Source organism: Podarcis erhardii (assembly GCF_964252035.2).
Source record: "Podarcis erhardii genome assembly, chromosome: 1".
In the NCBI taxonomy this organism is placed as follows: Eukaryota; Metazoa; Chordata; class Lepidosauria; order Squamata; family Lacertidae; genus Podarcis; species Podarcis erhardii.
Genome location: NC_138497.1, coordinates 84,976,664 through 84,995,793, shown reverse-complemented (window position 1 = coordinate 84,995,793; position 19,130 = coordinate 84,976,664). Strand labels below are relative to the sequence as shown.

At 48.4% G+C, this 19,130-nt stretch overlaps 1 protein-coding gene across 2 annotated transcripts in view; it reads right to left on the bottom strand.

Annotated features, from left to right (window-relative positions):
• Positions 1-19,130, bottom strand: part of GRK2 (G protein-coupled receptor kinase 2) — a 40,270-nt gene that overhangs the window by 2,747 nt on the left and 18,393 nt on the right. Inside the window, exons 5-20 of one of the 2 annotated variants that reach the window (XM_081877440.1) lie at positions 18,022-18,096; positions 17,587-17,648; positions 17,070-17,121; positions 16,305-16,396; positions 14,664-14,763; positions 13,654-13,732; positions 13,354-13,484; positions 12,169-12,263; positions 11,228-11,335; positions 10,909-10,975; positions 8,535-8,635; positions 6,350-6,416; positions 5,792-5,887; positions 3,890-4,052; positions 3,444-3,580; positions 3,056-3,190 (exon numbers count right to left, since the gene is read on the bottom strand). In XM_081877440.1, the coding sequence (XP_081733566.1) occupies positions 3,056-3,190; positions 3,444-3,580; positions 3,890-4,052; positions 5,792-5,887; positions 6,350-6,416; positions 8,535-8,635; positions 10,909-10,975; positions 11,228-11,335; positions 12,169-12,263; positions 13,354-13,484; positions 13,654-13,732; positions 14,664-14,763; positions 16,305-16,396; positions 17,070-17,121; positions 17,587-17,648; positions 18,022-18,096 (1,560 nt within the window). The remainder of the gene's footprint in view (positions 1-3,055; positions 3,191-3,443; positions 3,581-3,889; positions 4,053-5,791; positions 5,888-6,349; positions 6,417-8,534; positions 8,636-10,908; positions 10,976-11,227; positions 11,336-12,168; positions 12,264-13,353; positions 13,485-13,653; positions 13,733-14,663; positions 14,764-16,304; positions 16,397-17,069; positions 17,122-17,586; positions 17,649-18,021; positions 18,097-19,130) is intronic. The other variant, XM_081877441.1, reaches the window with a different exon arrangement.

The window sequence follows — 19,130 nt, the reverse complement described above, 5'->3', positions numbered from 1 at the left end:
TTCACCTAAGATGCTTTTCTCCTGCATGGACCAACACCCAGGCAAAAGGCTGTTTAATTCCCACACATATTACTTGTGTTGATTTCCTCTTATGCATCACAACTGCTCAGTCACATTTGCCTGTTGCTTGGCTTGCACATGAAAGCCAGATCTCAGGGGCACAATATAGGGCAGACTGCCAAAGCCCCTATGACTGCTCATACTGGAGCAGAGAGGGGTTAAAGAGGTGCTTGCCTGTATATGGGGTCATGTAGGAGTGAGACAATGGACGCAGCCAATGATTAACCTTCCCTTAATTCAAAATATGGCCTTTGTTAAAAACATATAGATTCCTGAGTACTATAGATCTATCAACAGTGCAGCATGAGAGGGAGAAGAGGTGCCTTTGAAAGGTCAAGGCAGAGGTACCCAATTTTGGGGATGCTGGCTTGGCTGTCTGCAGTAGGACCATCACAGTGACAGTGAGGGACACCTCAGCAAAAATGCAGGCTTTAAAAAATAGCACAAATTCAATCGTCAATTTATTTCGGGGCTAGGTATGTGTGTGTATCCACTCTTGAGGATGGATTTGGCCCATGGGTTAGCTACCCTGCTATACAAACTTGCCTGGGGAAAAGAAAACCCCACTGAATTAGTGGGGCCTACTTCAGAGTAGGCAAGTTTAGGATTGCACTGCAGATGGGTTTTCCAGCAAAGGGATAAATTTATTGCACCCACGCAAAGTCCTTGCCTCCCAATACAATAACACAGGCTACTCTAATTCCTCTAGGCTTGAACAAGTTCTAAGAGAATTATGCAGCTTCAGCTATATTCTGTACATCTGATGAATACATATAATTATTCTGGTTGTAGAGAAATTTCTTCCCCTTTTGATGCAAAGCACACACTGCCCTATTTATAGTCTTCTAAAATGTGAACTAGCTTTCTTAACTGAACAGGACATTCCCCCTCCCCATAGATTGAGAAGGGGCTCCCCCTCCTCCAGTAGCCTGTAGGGGACCTCGTGATCATAGAATTCAAGAAATCACAGAACAGAAAGGGAACACAGGCCATTGAGTTAAATAGGGAGAACAGGAAGCACAACTGTTTTACACTTCCTGTTTCTGCTCTGTCATCTCACTTATCTCTTCTCTTGGCTCTCCTAAGCTGTCCCCACACTTGCTCACCCCCTTGTGAGGGTAGACTTGAAAAGATCTGTTTCAGATTTGAATGAGAAACAAACACAAGAGCTACAAGATACTTGTGCCTCTGATTCATCTTACACCTGAGGGTTCAAATTTGATTCAACTGCAAGAAAGGACCATCCACCCTTCCCCTGATCTCATCTAACCAGAACAACCTACCAAATCAAGAATACAACTTCAGAAAGGTGTTGGCCTAATACCTCCAAGTGACTAAAACAAGCTGCAAACTTCAAGCCCCCTTCACTATCGATCTACCCTGGCAGGATGAAGGCACCGTGGGTGTTTCCTGTGTCAGAGAAATTTGTCATTTGCCCACCTTGAATGGAGTTGCTCTCTTCTTGAAGGGGCAGGCACACAATTTTTGAGTGCTTCTGGTACCCTAAGCAGCTAGAAGCACCTTTTACCAGCTGCACATGGTATAACAGCTATGATTGTTCCTTGACCAGGAGAGCTTAATCACAGGCACTGTTGACTTCAAGGCTGAATTACTGCTGCAGTGTACTCTATGTGGACCTTCCCTTGTGCTTGATCCAGAAATTGCAGTTAGTGCAGAATGCTGCAGCATGGCTGCTGACTGGAGAGAGATCCTGCCATCATATTACACCTCTGTTCTGAGGTCTGCACTGGTTGCTGGTTTGTTACCATTCAAGGTGTTACTATTTATATATAAAGCCTTTAACAGCTTGGGAATACAGTGGTACCTCTGGTTACAAACTTAATTCATTCCGGAGGTCCGTTCTTAACCTGAAGCACCACTTTAGCTAATGGGGCCTCCTGTTGTCGCTGCACCACCACCGCACGATTTCTGTTCTCATCCTGAGGTAAAGTTCTTAACCCGAGGTACTACTTCTGGGTTAGCGGAGTCTGTAACCCGAAGTGTTTGTAACCTGAGGTGTTTGTAACCCGAGGTACCACTATAGTCTACTTTGCTTCAATCTGTGGAACTGGCACCATTCAAGGTGTCACATAAAGCCCTTTGTAAGAAATTCCTCTTTCAGTGTGGCAGTACTCAACCCTTTGGAACTCTCTGCTTATTGATATCAGGCTGCATTCTTTTCAGCGCCTACTTAACACAGTTTTGTTTAGGCAAGCCTAGCCGAACATGTAGAATGTGACCTCAGCAGGATTTTTATTAATCTCAGGTACAGTAATAAGACCATGAACTAGTATAGCATAAAAAGGTAAAGGTAAAGGACCCCTAACAGTTAAGTCCAGTCGCGAACGACTCTGGGGTTGCGGTGCTCATCACGCTTTACTGGCCAAGGGAGCCGACGTTTGTCCACAGACAGTTTTTCCGGGTCATGTGGCCAGCATAACTAAGCCGCTTCTGGCGAAACTAGAGCAGCGCACAGAAACGCCGTTTACCTTTCCGCTGGAGCAGTACCTATTTATCTACTTGCACTTTGACATTCTTTCGAACTGCTAGGTTGGCAGTAGCAGGGACCAAGCAACGGGAACTCACCCTGTCACAGGGATTCGAACTGCTGACCTTCCAATTGGCAAGCCCTAGGCTCAGTGGTTTAGACCACAGCGCCGTGAAATCAGGAAGCCTCAGGTTGTAATCTTGCCTCTGCCATGTATTCACTGGGTGGGGTTTTGCAAGCAAAGTTCTCTCTCAGCTTCAGGCCCCCCCTCCCCCATTTGCACTATGGGGACAACAATAGTCCCCTGTCTTACAAAGGTCTTGTAAGAATCACTGAGATAAAGTATGTGAAACACTTCAAACAGTCAAGATGTGCTATATTATCCTAAGTCCTGTCCAGTCATCAAACCATGCCAAGGGAAATTGGGGGCTGCCCATCACCAATTTTTGGCAACCTCGCTACTTTTTGGACTTTCTTCTAGGAGAGGCAATGTGAGGAAAAACTCACGTCACACTGCAGGACAAACTGCTTGCCACCTCGGATCTTTAGGAGGATGCACTTTCGATCCTTTATCTGTGTCTCCTCAACAGTCTGGATCTCTTCCATGGTGAGCAGCGACTGCTGTTGTAGGGTCCAAAACATCTTTGGTCAAAGAAAGAGCCACTTATATAACCCCAGGTTAAACATGCATTCTACATCCCTTGCCCACCTCCACATAATCCCATCCTCCAGGCACTGCAATCAATGCCTAATCCTACCCCCGCCCAGCCCCCCCCCAAACCCATATGAGACAAACCTAGGCTCTCACACTTGTAAACAGCAAGATACTCCCCCCTCACCCCAAACCTGCCATTATCCCCTCCCCTTCTTCCTTAGAGGAAAGATCTCCTTTTACCGGGGATTCTCCTTCTCCACGCCACTCCAACCGATTTGGGAAGAGGTAGAAGTACCGCCTCTGCCACTGTGTGAGGAAAGGGTTCCCCAGTTTTGACATGTAGCCGTGCATGATGCAGTCCTTGCCCAGGGCATAATCTGTGTACGGAATGGCAAAGAGAAGAGAATCAAGGACAGGCAAAAACAAAACAAAACCCCCCACAAGAAACAAAACAAGGAGACACCAAAGGGAACAGTTCAGGGGGAAACAACCCAAGTCATCCAGCCATGTCTTCTCTCCATAGTGGGCGTTGCAGCAAAGAGTTTCCAGCAGCAGGTGCCCTGCAAACTGGATTCTGGCAGGCAGAGCTGGGTGGCAATGGGGGCTGAGGAGGACTGGGTCATGGAGCAGAGCTAGCCTGAATAAGGAAACCCACTGCCACTTGTCCTACCAGCCCTGGGTCTCACCTTCCTCGTGGCCCAACTGCTTGTTCTTGGCTCTTTTGCGAGCCTCCAGCTTGTCAGTCTCGGCGTTGACTGTGTCAAAGACGGTCTCTGTCACCTCCTGCTGCCAACGCTCCGAGATGGTGAGTGGAAAGTTGCGATAGAGCTCCTGGTCACTGTCCAACAGCTGGAATGAGAAGTGAGCCACGTTGCCCTTGTTTCCAGGGTAACAGGCATAGTCCCCCTGCTCTGAATATCAGCAGCCAGGGAAACCACAGCAAGAGAGGGCTACTGCCCTCATGCCCCCCCCCCCCGTGGGCTTCTAAGAGGCCTATCTGACTGGGAAGCAGCATGCAGAACTATAGGCCTTTGGTCTGATCCAGCAGCATTCTTCTACTATGGAGGTTTGGGGTCAGTCCCATTTCTTCCTTTCTATCTTAAGTATTTGACATGGATATTCTCTCTGGCTCTGCCTTCTGCACTTCTCCACCTTCCCAGACTTACACCACCTCTTCTAGACACTAAAACCAAAACCCACCAGGTTTTCCCTAATCACTTCCCAGCTGATCTCAGCTCTCTCCCAACCAACTCAGACACAACACCTCTCCTATCCTGCCTGCAGAAGTGGGGGGAACCATTATGCAGCTCAGGATCCCACCACCTAAAGGAGTTCTCCCCTCCAGAACAAACCTAGGTCCTGCATTCATCATCTGAGGGCATTCTGTGTGTGCTCCCCCCAAGAGAGGCAGAGAGGGGGGTGACACAAGAACGGGCCTTTTCAGTGGTGGCTCCCTGGTTGTGGAATGCTCTCCCAAGGGAAGCAAGCTTGGCACCATCGTTGTTTGCCTTTAGGTGCCAGTTTTATTTACCCAGCCCCTCGAACCTTAATTTGGAGGTTATTTAGTTATGTCTGTTGCCTCTTTTTTTGGTCTTCCTTTTAGTGGGGTATATGCTTCGTATATTTATCTATGGATGCACATTGTAAAGTTCTTTATTGCCGTGTGTGTGTGTGTGTGTGTGTGTGTGTGTGTGATTTCTGTTCTTTACTTTGCAACTCGCTTTGGCTTAAAGTCAAGTAACTTTTCTCAGTCCGGTAAACCCCTCTACACAAAATTTGGCTTGCCCCAGTACCTAAGGCATTTGGAGAACCGCTGGATTGTTAGACACGTCTCAAAACACTCCCAAAGTTTGCTGTTCAGAACAGTAGATTTAGGTTCTAGGGGATGCAGCAATCGTATGACAAACTTCTTCCACATATAAGGAATAGTTTGGCTAAGGCTGAACATCCCCGTCTTATGTGCTATTTACTTTGTGGACTTCATTACCAAAGATGACATGCTGGCCACTACCCAAGTAGCTCTTCAAAGGTTTAAACACACGCATGGCTGTTCGCCAGGATAAGTGAAACCTCTATGTTTAGAGGCAGTATAGCTCCAACTACTGGAAGCAAGTGGGGCGGGGGGGGGGAGAAGGGGTGTCTATCTCCATCATGCTCTGCTTGTGAGCTTCCCAGTGGTCTGTGGCTGGCCTTAGTGTCGGAGACAAGGTGCTGAACTAGATGGACTGAAGCCAACATATCAGTCCAGTAACATTCATTTGTCAAATCAGTCCAGTAACATTCATTTGTCTGCATTACCCTATTCCCTAGTAGCAGAACATAGTATTGCAGCCTACAGTGCTGTTCCACCCATTAGCGCTGCTGCTTTCACTTTGCTGCTGACGCCCTCACTGTGTATTTGTAATTAAACCTGCTCTGAGTGCCACGTTTGGAAGAAAAATGGGAGATGCATTTATTATTATTATTATTATTATTATTATTATTATTATTATTATTATTTAAAGTAGAGGTATGTTCAAACCAAAGAGCAGAGGAGGAAACTGCAGCTGCCCTAGCAGACAGTAGGTTAAGGGCTGCCCACCACATACCTTGATGCCTTTGGTGTCCTCTTCATCAAAGGAGCCAATGTCAAAAGCGTCAGCTGCATTCACCTCCCCGCGTGGTGGGATCAAGGGGGGCGGATACTGTGAAGACATGGGGGTGGGGAGTCAACCAAGGAGCAGAGCAGAGTCGCTTATCCCTTACAATTCCTTCCTTCCCTGATGGCCATCTTCAACTACCTAAAGGGCTGTCACACTGAAGAGGGAACAAGCTTGTTCTCTTCTGCTCTTGAGACTAGGTCCTGAACCAGTGGATTCAGTTACAAGAAAGGAGACCCCAACTAAACTTCAGGAAGAGCTTTATGACAGTAAGAGCTGTTCAACAGTGGAACAGACTCTCACGGGAGGTTGTGGACTCTCCTTCATTGGAAGTTTTTAAGCAGAGGTTGGGTAGCCATCTGTCATGGATGCTTTAATGGTGATTCCTGTATTGCAGGGTGTTGGACTAGATGACCCCTGGGGTCCCTTCCAACTCTATGATTCATGATGACCGAGCAGAGTCTTTATCCCCAGCAACTCTACTGTCTTCCCAACTGCCCTGCTCACCTTTTGGAGGAAAACCATCTGCCAGTCTAGACCCTGGAAGAAGGGACTCTCCTTCACCTCAAGCGCCCTGTTGGAAAGACGGTTGCAGATTACATAGAGTTCTCCCTCTGACCACTGAATAGTTAGGGCAGGGGTAGCCAATGCAATGTTCACCAGACGGTATGAACTATTACATCCTTCAGCCCCAGCCAGTTTGGTCAATGGGGAGGGAGGCTGGGTGCTGTTCATTACTATCTCTTGTCAGCTACCTGAGTTAGGGGCTAGAGAAAAGCTTGGGAACAGCAGCTTCGTCATGAACAGCCACACACAACTGGAATGCTGCCTTTGTGTTCATCTAACAGCTGAGCCATTTCCTTTGAAGGAAAACTTGTTTTGTTTAAAAGGACATCAGGATTTAGCTTGGCCTAACCACATCTGCAGCTCTTGACTTTTACCACCTAGATTAACTCAGCCTGGTGTGCCTTCTTTGCCCACCGCCAAAAAACCCAACAACCCTGAGCTGTTCTGTTTTGTTACAGCAAACAAAGGACAAGAGAGACATCGAGCAACTTAAAGGTAGGGCCGTGCAAATGCTGCAATTCTGCAGGTGCTCAGAAGAAGGGCAGATCTGAACTTCTCAGAAAGCTGGATTCTGCACCCAGAATCCAGCTTTCTGAAAAGTTCAGATCCCATTTTTAAGGCAGGCAAGTCTGTAGTCCTAATGGTTTTGAATATATATTTGAAAGTATGTGAGCTATGCTTACTAAAAACTCTGAACCTAGAGAAAGATGATCAGAGGTTCAGGGGCGGGCAGCTTCAGTCCTCTGTATGGCTTATTGCCTCTCCATGGAAAAAGAAAACCAGAGCAAATTCTGCAAAAATAGCAAAAGCTCAGAAGAAACTGTGATTGATAAGAGAAAATGTGCAAACCTCTAATATACAAGTCAAAGAACACAGCTCTTGTTGACACAGAACTTGGATTGCCTAGCCACAGAACGCTGTTAACACGAAGTCTGCACATCACACCTTAGAGGCTAAGTGACTCATCGTAGCACAAACGTTTATAGGAAAGAGCCGACTTCATCAGATGCAGGATGTAAACAAAGCTGATTTGTCCCTACATGAGACACGTCAGTTTCTGGGTTATATATATTCATCGCAAGAGTTGAGAATAGCCTATTCTGGGGCAGGATTGTTTAATTTGCTCCATTATTATTTTATGAAAGGGTGAATCAGCAAGTACCTAGGCAGGGACTCCCATCCGCCATTCTCCCTACAACAGATATTGTATATGCAAGTGAGTAATAACGATTCATAGCTCTGAAAAGACCTGAAAAGTGTTGTGATAGAAAATTTTATGTTTTGAGAAAAATCAAAACTAGGCTAACAAAATCAGAAATAATGGAAAATAAAAGACAGCAGGGGGAAGAGACAGACTGCTGGGGTGCAGGGTAACATGAGGGGCACATTTTGCACATAGCAGCCAATTCAGTCCAAGATTGCTTCTCTGCAACCATTAAAAGCCATAAACTGGATTTTTTTAAACAAGCAAACTCTGTGATTCTTTGAATTCCAGATCCTATCTTAGGTCTTGCGCTGAACAGGGTACTACATGGAAAGCCCAGAGCCTTGCCGACAAAGGAATAACGTTGCTGGAGCATTCCTTAGCTCCCGCAGTACATCCTCTGTTTCAAGGTCATCTAAATTTGAGTTATCAGATTGTGGCTTGAATCTGAACCTGAGGAACAGGGCAAGCAGGGAGCCTGGGAAAGCTAAGCTAACAGCAGGATGTTAAGCCTGTCCCATAAATACTTTTTAAAAATGGAAGGCACTTCTTGGTTCCATAGTGTGAGATATATGTATTTTAAACCTGCCCTTGTTGTGGCAACCAGAGCACCTGGAAATAGCATGCTTGTCCATTTCCCCAGGTTGTTTTTTTCAAACGAGAAGTATTCTTAGCTGTGTTCCAAACAACAAAACTCCACTCCACTGATAATTCTGAAAGAATTCTTTGTATAAGAAGGTTGGGCAACTTAATCCCCTCAGCCAACCAATGGCCTCCCAGATGCGCTTGGGCTACAGTTTTCCCTGACTGCTGACCAACCAGTCCAGCAACAACTGGAGGGCCACAGGAATCTCACTCCCCACCAACACCCCTGCCCTACAGCCCATCCAGGCGCTTCAGCTGTTCCCCCCGGAGACTCACCCGCGGCCCATGCAACCCAGCCGACGGTTCACATCTCTCTGCAGCAGGCCCTCCAGCAGAGAGCGCAGCTCAGGTGAGAAGGAGTCTGGGAGCTCCACAGCCTGTGGGAACGAGAAGGGCAGAATTATTCTCATTATTAATTCTTACATTTGCACACCGCCCTACACCCGCAGGACTCAGGGCGGTTACAACATAAAATCACAATATAAAAACACAATATACATAGTGTTTACAAAAACAACCCCTTGCCCATCACATTTTAAAAGGGCACTGGATGTTAATCATGGAAATGGGGATGGGAAGGATCTGGAGTATGAAAGATCCTGCCAGGGTTTAAGAACCTGTGGCCCTCTGGATATTGTTGGACTCCAACTCCCATCAGCCTCAGCCAGCAGGTTCAGGGATACTGGGAACTGCAGTCCAGCAACATTGGGAGGAGGTGCCACAGTTTCCTCATTCCTATTGTACAGGAAGAATGTCCTTTGGCATCTAGGGGCATCATTCCCACTAATCTGTCCCCATGGCTCAAAGCTGTACGGAACGATTGGGTCGGTTTATTTCATTCATTATGATGGAAGGGACAGGCCCTCCTATTCCTGGAGCCCACAGGGAATCCTCAGGAAAGACAACTTTCATCCAGTGGCAATGGAATCACACTCCTAGCAGGAGGCGTAGGAGAGAGAGGCAGTGGGCTAAAGGACTCCTTAGTTGTCATCAGAAGAAAAGGTGTTTTAATATCAAATGGCAACCCAGCTGTGAAACATTTTCTCTCTCACACACACCCACACACACCCAGAGCGGCACAGCTAGCCACTCGGGTGCCTGGTGCGGGGGCGTATTCTGCAGCCGGGGGCGGGACGAGCATCTCCAACGCTTGGAACCTCTCCGGCGCCCCCCCCCCAGCTGTAGGATGGCTGAGGGAAAGGCAGTAGGCAGAGGCTAGTCCCACGCTGCCGTTTCAGGCAGCGCGGAACCTGCAGGCGCCTAAGCCACCACGTCATGCCTAAAAAGTTTCATGAGCCCAATTTTTTAAAAAAAACTCATTTTGTCACACACACACCCGTGATGACACCCGGGGTGAACCGTACCCCCTGCGCCCCCTTCCTCCACCGCTGCAAGCACGGATCTGAAAATAGCTATCTTAATTGCCCACCTATTTTAAGTTTGCCCACAAGCACAATTTCTCCACAACTTGCCTTGCACGATAAAAGTGGCTTGGCTATTCCAAACATCCAAAGCTGCCTCTTATGCACCTTAAACCCCATTCAGCTCCATCCCATCTCACCATGAGGCCTCAAAAAGCCTGTCAAACAGTTAGGCAGCTGATGCATCGAAACCTGAGTCGGTCATGATGATCAGTATTGCCTCCCTCTTCCCCTCGCTGTTGGCATTACCCGGTGTGTGTGCAAAAAGGGCTGTGGGAGGGATCCTACACCCTCACGGAAATCTAGGGTGATACACATGAGCTCTGCTGGAAGAAGAATCGAAATCTAGGACTTTCTAGAAACAGCAGCTGCAGCAGCAGTCCTCAGAACCACCCATAAACTTTTGCTAAATGAAGAGGGAACCCCACCCCTGCCACACACTTTGTATAAGTCATGCCCTGAATTAACCTCAACAGCAAATAGTTGCAGCCACACCACAGCTGTACACCAAAGGCATGGAGGAAGGGCCTTTTCCCGACAGCCGCACCCTGGACTGGCACAAAGCATTTTTATGCCCAGCCCAGAAATTTCTAATGGCACCTTTGCCTGACACTGCTTAGCAGCCTGACACCTTGGCAAGAGTTGTGCTGCTTGCCTTGCCAAACAGTAATTGTTGAGTTCAACCAAACTGCATCTGCTTACAGTCTCTGCACGTTCTCTAGGGAAGGGAATTTCTTTGTGATTTCTCTGTGCGGTGCTAAAAATAGAAGGTCCCTGATCTATTCATGTTCTTCAGGCAGTAGCATAACTTACAGTGATAGTGGGAAATTTAATTCTGCGTACCCATTTCCCTCCTTCCCTCACACAAACGCGCACACTGAGCCACCAAGCTAACCAAACAGAGGGCGCTGGAACTCACAGAAATGGACCCGGTCTGATGTGTAGGGATATTTGACTTCGAGGGAGAATAATGGGGGTTCAGCACAGGAAAAACCTCATGTGAAAATGCTGAATCTATTTGGGAAGATGTGCTAAGTCCACATGAAACTGGCAAGTTGACATGTAGTATAGGTCAGCCAGGCTCTGCAAAGCATGGGCATAACTCCGATGACTGGAAAAGGGAAGATCTGAGATTTCGGAGACCCGAGGGGCAAGAGGGGAACAATTCAGCACCTGGAAGCTTTGGGATCCAGGCTGATCCCTGACTGAGCTTGACGACATTTCCTTACCATAGTGAGCGTCATGCGGTCGATCTCGTGCTTGTCTTTAGTCTTGTGTTGCCGAAAGGGGCTATGCCTGAGAAGAAGAGCCAGGAGAGCATCAGAAGGAGACTCAGGCCTCACAGGTACCCCTTAACACTTCTTTATATTTGTATAGCTCCCAATACCTGTAGATCTCAGGGCGGTTTTTTCTAATTCTTGCCATTCCCATTGCAATCAATCCAACCCAGCACCCTCTGGATTCAACCATGGCTCCCTTTTCCAGCTAGGCCTCCTTCCCACCCCCATCCCTGCAAACTCATCTCCACCTTGGCTCTCCCCCACTTACCCCCTCAGTAGTTTGAAGAGCATGCAGCCTAGAGAGAACCAGTCAGCACTGCTGTCATAGGCAACGCCCTTCTGCAGCACCTCTGGCGCCATGTACCCATGTGTGCCACTGCAGGGGTGGAGGGAAACTGAGAGTTACAAAAGACAGCACAGCACCTGCCGGGGGGGGGGGCGGGCTCAGCAGGGACAGGTCAATGGGTAAGGAATCCTTTTCGAAAAATAAACACACAGGAAAAATAAACAACCAGGCCAGTGGCAAATAGAGCTACGTACACTTACGAAATACACACATTTACGTGGGAGAAGCATTCGCTTATGAATCTGGGTACGCATGTGCTTGTAAATGGAGGCAGGTACTAATTTCCTCCTTACAATGCCCCTTTAAACCACAGTTGTGGCCTGTAGGAATTGTCTCCCTACAAAATACGAGTGGTTCCAAGCAGAAAAAGTTAGAGAGGGGCCATTTTCCTTGAATCATCTCCCAAGAACAAGTGATCACATAAAGACATTTACTCCTGTGCAAGCTGGGCATTGGGACTGAACTAGCTCGTTCTATCCCACACACCCCAGAATCAGAAAGCTCCTTTGCAGAGGAATCCACTCCCGGAATCTGAGGCCTGTAATCTGTAGGTTCCAGTTTTGTGGACCATCTTTTGGGTCTCCATTACTGGACAGAGGCCTTAGGGCAAATGTCCCAATGAGTGGATGTTGAACAAGTGATATTTTGATCCCCAGATAATACAGGAATTAACACCTATAGAAAGCTAGAGGAAGCAACAGTGGAGGAACTTCCAGTAGCTTCCACCCTGCAGCTGGGGGAGAAGGGGGAAAGGTGTTCTGACATTTATCAAGACCCACAATTCCTGGGACGGGAGCAGTTTTAGGTCCAGATACAGAGAACGGAGCTGCTGGCCGAGGATTAGATTCCTGTCTGATACTCACACGCTGGCATGAGGCTTCTTCTTGGAGAAATCACAGGCGAGCCCCAGATCCGAAATACGCACATGGCCAAACTCATCTAGCAAGATGTTGGCTGGCTGCAGGGGGAACAAGAGCAGCAAAGAATGGCAGCTAGGGGGAAGAGAGGATTTGCTGGGGAAAGTAGGGGAGAGAATAAACCCTCCTCCTTCATCCTTTGGCCTGGGCCTCTGCAGCAGCACCGATGAAGCAGAGGGAGCAATTCCTGCAGCAGGTATGCTTAATTTTGAAGAGCGGCATAGTGAGGTCATGATACGGAAAAGACAAGCAACCTCGCAAGATCCTGCCCTGCTTTGGATCAACCTGCAACGGTGACGAGTGGGTTGTCAAAAGTAGCTTTGATAACCCACAGTACCAAATCCCAAGGCATTTTGAGTGGGAGTGCACTTCCATCAAGGCAACAATCTCCCTCAGTAAAATAAAAAACACTTTCAAGCCTCACATTTTCTGAAAGAGATGTTAGAACTTGAGATCCCGATATTCCCCAGTGAGGAATGCTGCCACCCTGTACGACTCATGGCACACAGCACAGTCCTGGCTTCTAAGGTGGTGGAGGAGGAAGCACGGCTCCGGGTAAGAGGCAGTTGCCATGAAGTCAGAGGGCACTAGAGAACTCTCTTTTCAGTGGGTGCGGGTGCAACACCGAGGGATCCCACGCTGAAGGCAGAAATTGCCTCTCTTTGTGGAAAGAGAAGCCTAGGGTGAGGTTTTTCTCTCTCCATTTTAAAACCAGGTTTTTAGACTTCTTTGAATTTTATTCTTTTAACCTGGCGTAGCTCAGCTTGGCATCGTTGTCAGAGGGTGGGACTGGGGGGGGGGAGTTCAAATCCCAACCCACACAGCCATGAAGTTTGCTGGGTGACCTTGGGCCAGTCAGAGTCAGTCTCTCTCTCTCTCTCTCTCTCTCTCTCCTCTACCTCACAGAGTTGCTGTGAGGGTAAAATGGGGAGCGAGGGGCAGGGGGGAGGAAGCATGTAAGCCCCCTAGAACTCCTTGGAGGGAAGGCAGGGAATAAATGCTGCAATTAATTAATTAATTGTTTGACGTCACCCATTGCCTCGCCCATTGCGTAGCCCTGGCAGGTGACATACAAACATCTAGATAAAGGATGTTGAACGATGCAGCATGGGGGGGGGGGCATTTGCTCACCTTGAGGTCGCGATACACCACGAAGCGGTTGTGCATGTGTTCCAGCCCCAGGATGATCTCTGCTGCGTAGAAGCGCATCTCTGCCTCGGAGAAGACTCCATGCTGGGAGAGGTGGTAATGTAGGTCACCCCCTGCAGGAAACGGAGCAGACAGCCATGTGAGGCACACAACCTGAGTATCGGCAGAGGGGAGCAGTGGTGAGGCAGGGATGCCTCTGTGTGTGGATCCCTTCGAGAAGCATGTGAGGGGAGGGGAGGGGGAGAGGCAGAGGCTCTCTACAGGCTGGGTTCTGGCTCTCACCATTCATGAGGTCCAGGATGAAGCTGAGCTTGTCAGGTGTTTGGAAGGCATACGACATGCACACGATGAAGGGGCAATCCTGGCAGAGACACGAGGAACCAAGTCACAGCAGGGAAAAAAGAGAGGGGGGAAAAATACATAAATGAATCACCAAGTCGGCATGCACATGTGCGTGAATGAGTTCCCTCGCTCTACGTTCTGCTCACACCCGGAATCCACAGGCCTTCCTGAAAGCTCCATGTTTCCCTTCTGCGCTCTCAGAATCATGCCTCGCACATGCATGCTTCCTACCACAGTTCCCCTACACACAAGAGCACGCTTGCATCTGATAACAGTGGAGGAATGGATTGCTCAACAAGGCCCTCGGCCTCTTGCCTCACACGTCGCCACTGCCTCCTTCCCTTTGCCAGCTCTTCCATTAACCCCTCGCTCCCGCCCCCCATTTTCTGCCGTAGGTTTTGCAGCGACTCCTACACAGCCGTCACGTCGCCTGTCGGCTCCTTTGCCCCGCCTCCCCTACCCATGGAAACTTGTCACAAACCCCTACGGTGGTCTCCCCTGTCTTCTCCTGTGCCCCTTGCACACCGAGCCCCCACCCTGCCCCTCTCTCTTCCCCTCCTGCCCTCCTCCTGCCGTTGCACACATTGAACTGCCTCCCCTCCCCTTCCATGCGCATAATAATTCGCTGCGCTGCCTACACACATCCCAGCCCTGCTGCTAGTTTACTGCAGGCATCACACTCCCAGCCACATGCTCAATGCCACCTCCAGCACACTTCATCACCGTCATCCCTCCCTCCTGCCTTTAATTACCAGTGTGTGCTTCAAAATACCTGCCATGTCTATACCGGCATTATCATAGCTTTGATTGCAAGCACAATACAGGAACCCAAGCGTTTGCATCTGCCCACTTGACAGATCTCTTTCCCCTCCCTCTTGGACTGGGCAGACTCCAGGTCTCGCCTATTCTCTGCCTCCCAAACCCCAACTGCTCAATGTAGCCAGACTCACCCCGGTGCTGACAAGCGAGAGCATGATGCGCTCGTTCAGGGCCAATGTCTCCCCCTGCTTCATCTTAATGCGCTTCTTATCCAGACATTTCATGGCATACCTGCCAAAGGAGAAAGAAGAGGCTGCAACCCTGCGGTGTTGCTCTCACCAGGTCTTGCTGCTTCCCAGGGAATCACCCCTGCCGATATCCCTCCACACAGAACAGCCTGTGCACCTCCTTTGTGGAAACCTACCAAACTCATTCCACTTGGCACTTCCTTAATTACACCCATCACGACCCCCATCTGAGTCCTGAGTCACCTGCTATGACTAAACTCCCCCCAACACTTCTTTGGTTTCCCACAGAGGAGATTTACCACAGATGTCCCTGGGATGTCTGCTAATGTTCACTGTGCTCCCCCTATATGAGAAGAGCCTTCCTTTGTGGGGGACAGGGGTGGGTGGGCTCTCCTGCACTTGGGGTATTGAAGCGAAGGCTGAACTGCCAAGAATGCCAGTTAGTAGATTCTGCATTGTAAGGTTCTTGGGTTGAGCTGGGGACCTTGATGAGATGGCCTCTTTTCAACACTAACATTTGATGGGCTAGATCCAGAACAAGACAGACAAGTCCAGTTCCCATTGGAATCAGTGGGACTTCACCCAGGGCTTGTCCACACTTCCCTGCCTAAAAAGCACAGGTTTGAGCAGTTTTCCATTTGCCCGGGGAAACTTGGTTCTTTAGCGCTGAATATGAGCAAACATTAATCCATAGAAAACCTGATTCCTCCAGGTTTTTTTGGCATTTGCTCCAATTCAGCACTAAAGACCAGTTTTTCCCGGGTGAAAGCAGCGGGACAAGCGAAGTCTGGATAAGCCCTAAGTCATGACTATTTTTTTCACATTTATGTCAATGGGGCTTCAATGCAATTGACTTACTCTGGATCTAGCCCTATGATTCTCTGAACCTGCCACCCCCTAAGCAATAAACACCTGGGTTAAACCTGTCCTTATTGTATCTGACCCACTTTTTAATGATATCTGCTTCCCCTCTTGTTTGACTGGGTGCTAGTTTTGCTCTATGACTGCTGCTGCTGTTTTCATTATATTGTTTTAAGATGACACTCAATGGCTTTGCTCCATTTTGCTGTTAGCTACCTCAAAACCTCAGTAAATAAAGAATAAAATCTGAGACACTGACTCCATGAAGGCAGAAACTGCGTTTCCTAACATTTCATACGTGCATTGGAAGAATCTGAGTTTAGCGCAGGCACCAATCTGGTACCCCAGAAAATAAAGGCAAGTTGGGGAAAGGCCCTTGGGAAGCTATGTTTGCATTTGAGGCTCAGACAGTGAGTAGAAGCCTACTTATGCTGGTTACAGGGAGCAGCAGGGCTGGCTGGGAGCTGAGATATCAGAGGGTACCATCCTGGTTCTCCTGTACCAACATGGCCATTACAAGCCAAAAGAGAATGATGGATAATGTCATTTTTCATTTCCATGTGCAGATACTTCATATAGCTTCATAGCAATGATGTGGAGCAAAGCTAGGCTAAAAGACAATGGCCAAAGGCCACATGGCAACCCCTCTGTCTCCTTAACCAACCTTGGGCTCCCAGATAATTGTTGGAATAACAATTTGACAAACCAATCTTGCAACATTACATTTTGCCCGTGTCTGCTTTCCGGCAGCCGTAGACCTCGCCAAAGCCGCCACGCCCGATGATCCGGTGGACGCTGAAGTCATTCATGGTCAGCTGGATCCCACAAGGCAGAGAGCATGAACAAACATGACAGGGAGGGGGGAGGAAAGGAGAGCAAGACCAAGAGTGTTAACATGTTGCTGGCACCACCTTTAAGCTTTCAGGGGTCTGGGTCTACCCGTCATAGAAAGGAATGGCCTTCCACAGGCACTCCTCTCACCCACAGTGACCTTTCCTCATATCCTGCTTTCAGATTATAATCCAAGGTTATTTTGTGTCACATGTGGGTAGCACTAGGAAAGCTTTCCCCACCCTGAGGTTCTCCAGATGGGGCTGTGCCGGCTGAGGCTGATGGGAATTGTACAGAGGATCCCATGTTAGGGGTAGTTGCTCTCGGATTATTGGGGAGCCAGAACTGGGCTTGCTTCTCAAGCTCTCATGACGGACAAGAAACCCTCAAATTCTCCCATCTCATTTACCCATTGAAGACAATCGTAATCCTGGTTTTCCCTGAAGCTACTAAATCGGTGAACTTCCTGAGGCAGGGATTAGTCCCCCACACACCACCAACCTCCCACCAACTACACGACCAGCAACTTTGCAAATCCTATACACTTTGCCATTCTGCAACAATGCGGCTGCAGGCAGGTCCATGCTTAGTGTCTTTTGACAGCTCTTTTTTTATCGCTGCAACTCTCAGGAATGCCCTCCCTCCTCAGGCACTCACATGGATGTTGAGCTCCACATTCTTCCACTGGGAGAAGCGTGTGAACTTGTCACTGAAACAGAACAGACGGGAGAAGAAATGAGAGAAAGAACACACAGGCCCTGGAACACAAACCCTGGGTATCACCACTTTCAAAGGATCCGTCCTCAAATCCCCGTGCCAGAACTCTTCCAAGTCCAATAACACCCCCTGCCCCCTTAACAGAGACTCCTATACCCCAGTATTATGGGAAGCCTTCTTTCCATCTACAGAACTCACTCCTGCTTCGCTTGATTCTAGGCATTTTTGCTCAGAAGGGAGTTCCATAGTGCTCAAAGGGGCTTACTTCCAATAAAATCTGCAAACTTCAAAGGCACTGTCTCATCTTCTTTCAAGCTTTGCCATGCACAAGGGAGAAGGGGAATGGAATGGAGTACGCTGGAAAAGGTGTGGCTGGCACCTTAAACAGGAGCACACCACGCTGGAACATGGTGCTGTAGGTTCTGCGTGTGGACAGCCTATAGTCCTCAGCACTCACCTCTCAATGAACCTCTGAAAGATAGTCCCACGCAGACACTCGCAGATCTCCTCAATGTATGGCTGGCAGAAGAGTGGGCAGAGAGGAATGAATGCCAAAAACCTATCCATTAAAGCTTTCCACCCACTGGTCCCCATTCTCATCTGCATGGCCCCTGCGGGACTCAGTGATGTGGAAATCCCCATGAGATCCTTCAACAGCAAGTGCTGTAAGGAAATGGAGCCTGCATTTCTTGGGGTTTGGCAATGTTATAGGAAAAGAGGTTCCCCCCCTGCTGTGGGGACACTTGTACAGGCTAGGAAGAAATTGGTTGCAATGGGCCACAGTTCATGCTACATCAGCCCCTGTCTACCGATGCAAGTGCATCCAGTCTTGGGGTAAATGAGATTCAAGATTGGATGAGCCCAAGGGTCTAGTCGATGGGGAGGGATTTACCTGGAACAGGTCAGGCGGCACTTGCTTCTTGCTGAGGCGGCTCTGCACATATTCTGTGGCAGTCTTGGAGAAGGGCTGTGAGAGGACACAAGAAAAAGGAAATGAGTCTGGATGCATCGCTGTCCAAAGAGACATTCCATCAAGATATAGTGCCTGCCCGGGGCACAAAGCTTGGGTTGGCTTCCAGCTCTAATGCTGAGACCATCGAAGAAGCCCAGTGACAAGGAAACCAACAGGACTGGGGCACAAAGCTTGGGAAAGGCTTACAAGCTTGTTCAGGAATAGGGCTGGCAAATCTTGGACATGTTAAAGAGAGGCACTGGCTGCATTCACACAGCAGTTTACAGTGGTACCTTGGTTTAAGAACAGCTTAGTTTATGAACGACTTGGGTTAAGACCGCTGCAAACCTGGAAGTAGGTGTTTTGGTTTGTGAACTTTGCCTTGGAATAAGAACATGTTTTGCTTCCTGTTGAGTGTGTTCCGTTTGTAAATTGAGTCCCCCGCTGCTATGGGAAAGCATGCCTTGGTTTAAGAACGCTTTGGTTTAAGAACGGACTTCCGGAACGGATTAAGTTCGTAAACCAAGGTACCACTGTATTCCATTTTCCCAGCATTTCCCTAACTAGCTGCTTCTAGAAATATAGTGGAATATAGCACAATTCCGGCACTCATTTCCATGTTACTTGCTCGTTTACGTCACATGAAGGCAGAAATACAATGCAGAAATAAAATAGTAACGGAAACTTCAGGAAAACAGAATAAATTATCTCCTTTGTCTGATGCACAAGCCTGTTGCTCTTGGGCTTGGGAAACACTTTTCACCTATTAGGTATTTAAAAAAATGTTTTTTCCCTGTTTTAACAACAACAAGCAATTCAAACTACCAGTAAACACACAGAGCAAAGGTTCCCAAACTGCAGTCTGTAGACCACCATGGTCAGCAAGCTTTGAACAGGTAGTCCAAAGAATGGCGGGTGTGGCAGCTGTGAAAGGTGGGCTCAGCAGCTGCTCCATCCTTCTGAGGAACTGGTGGTCCAACCAAAAGGTGAGTGGGAAGGAGCATAAGTGAAGGGAGGAGAAGGCACTTGAAAGGAGTAGAGAGGATTAG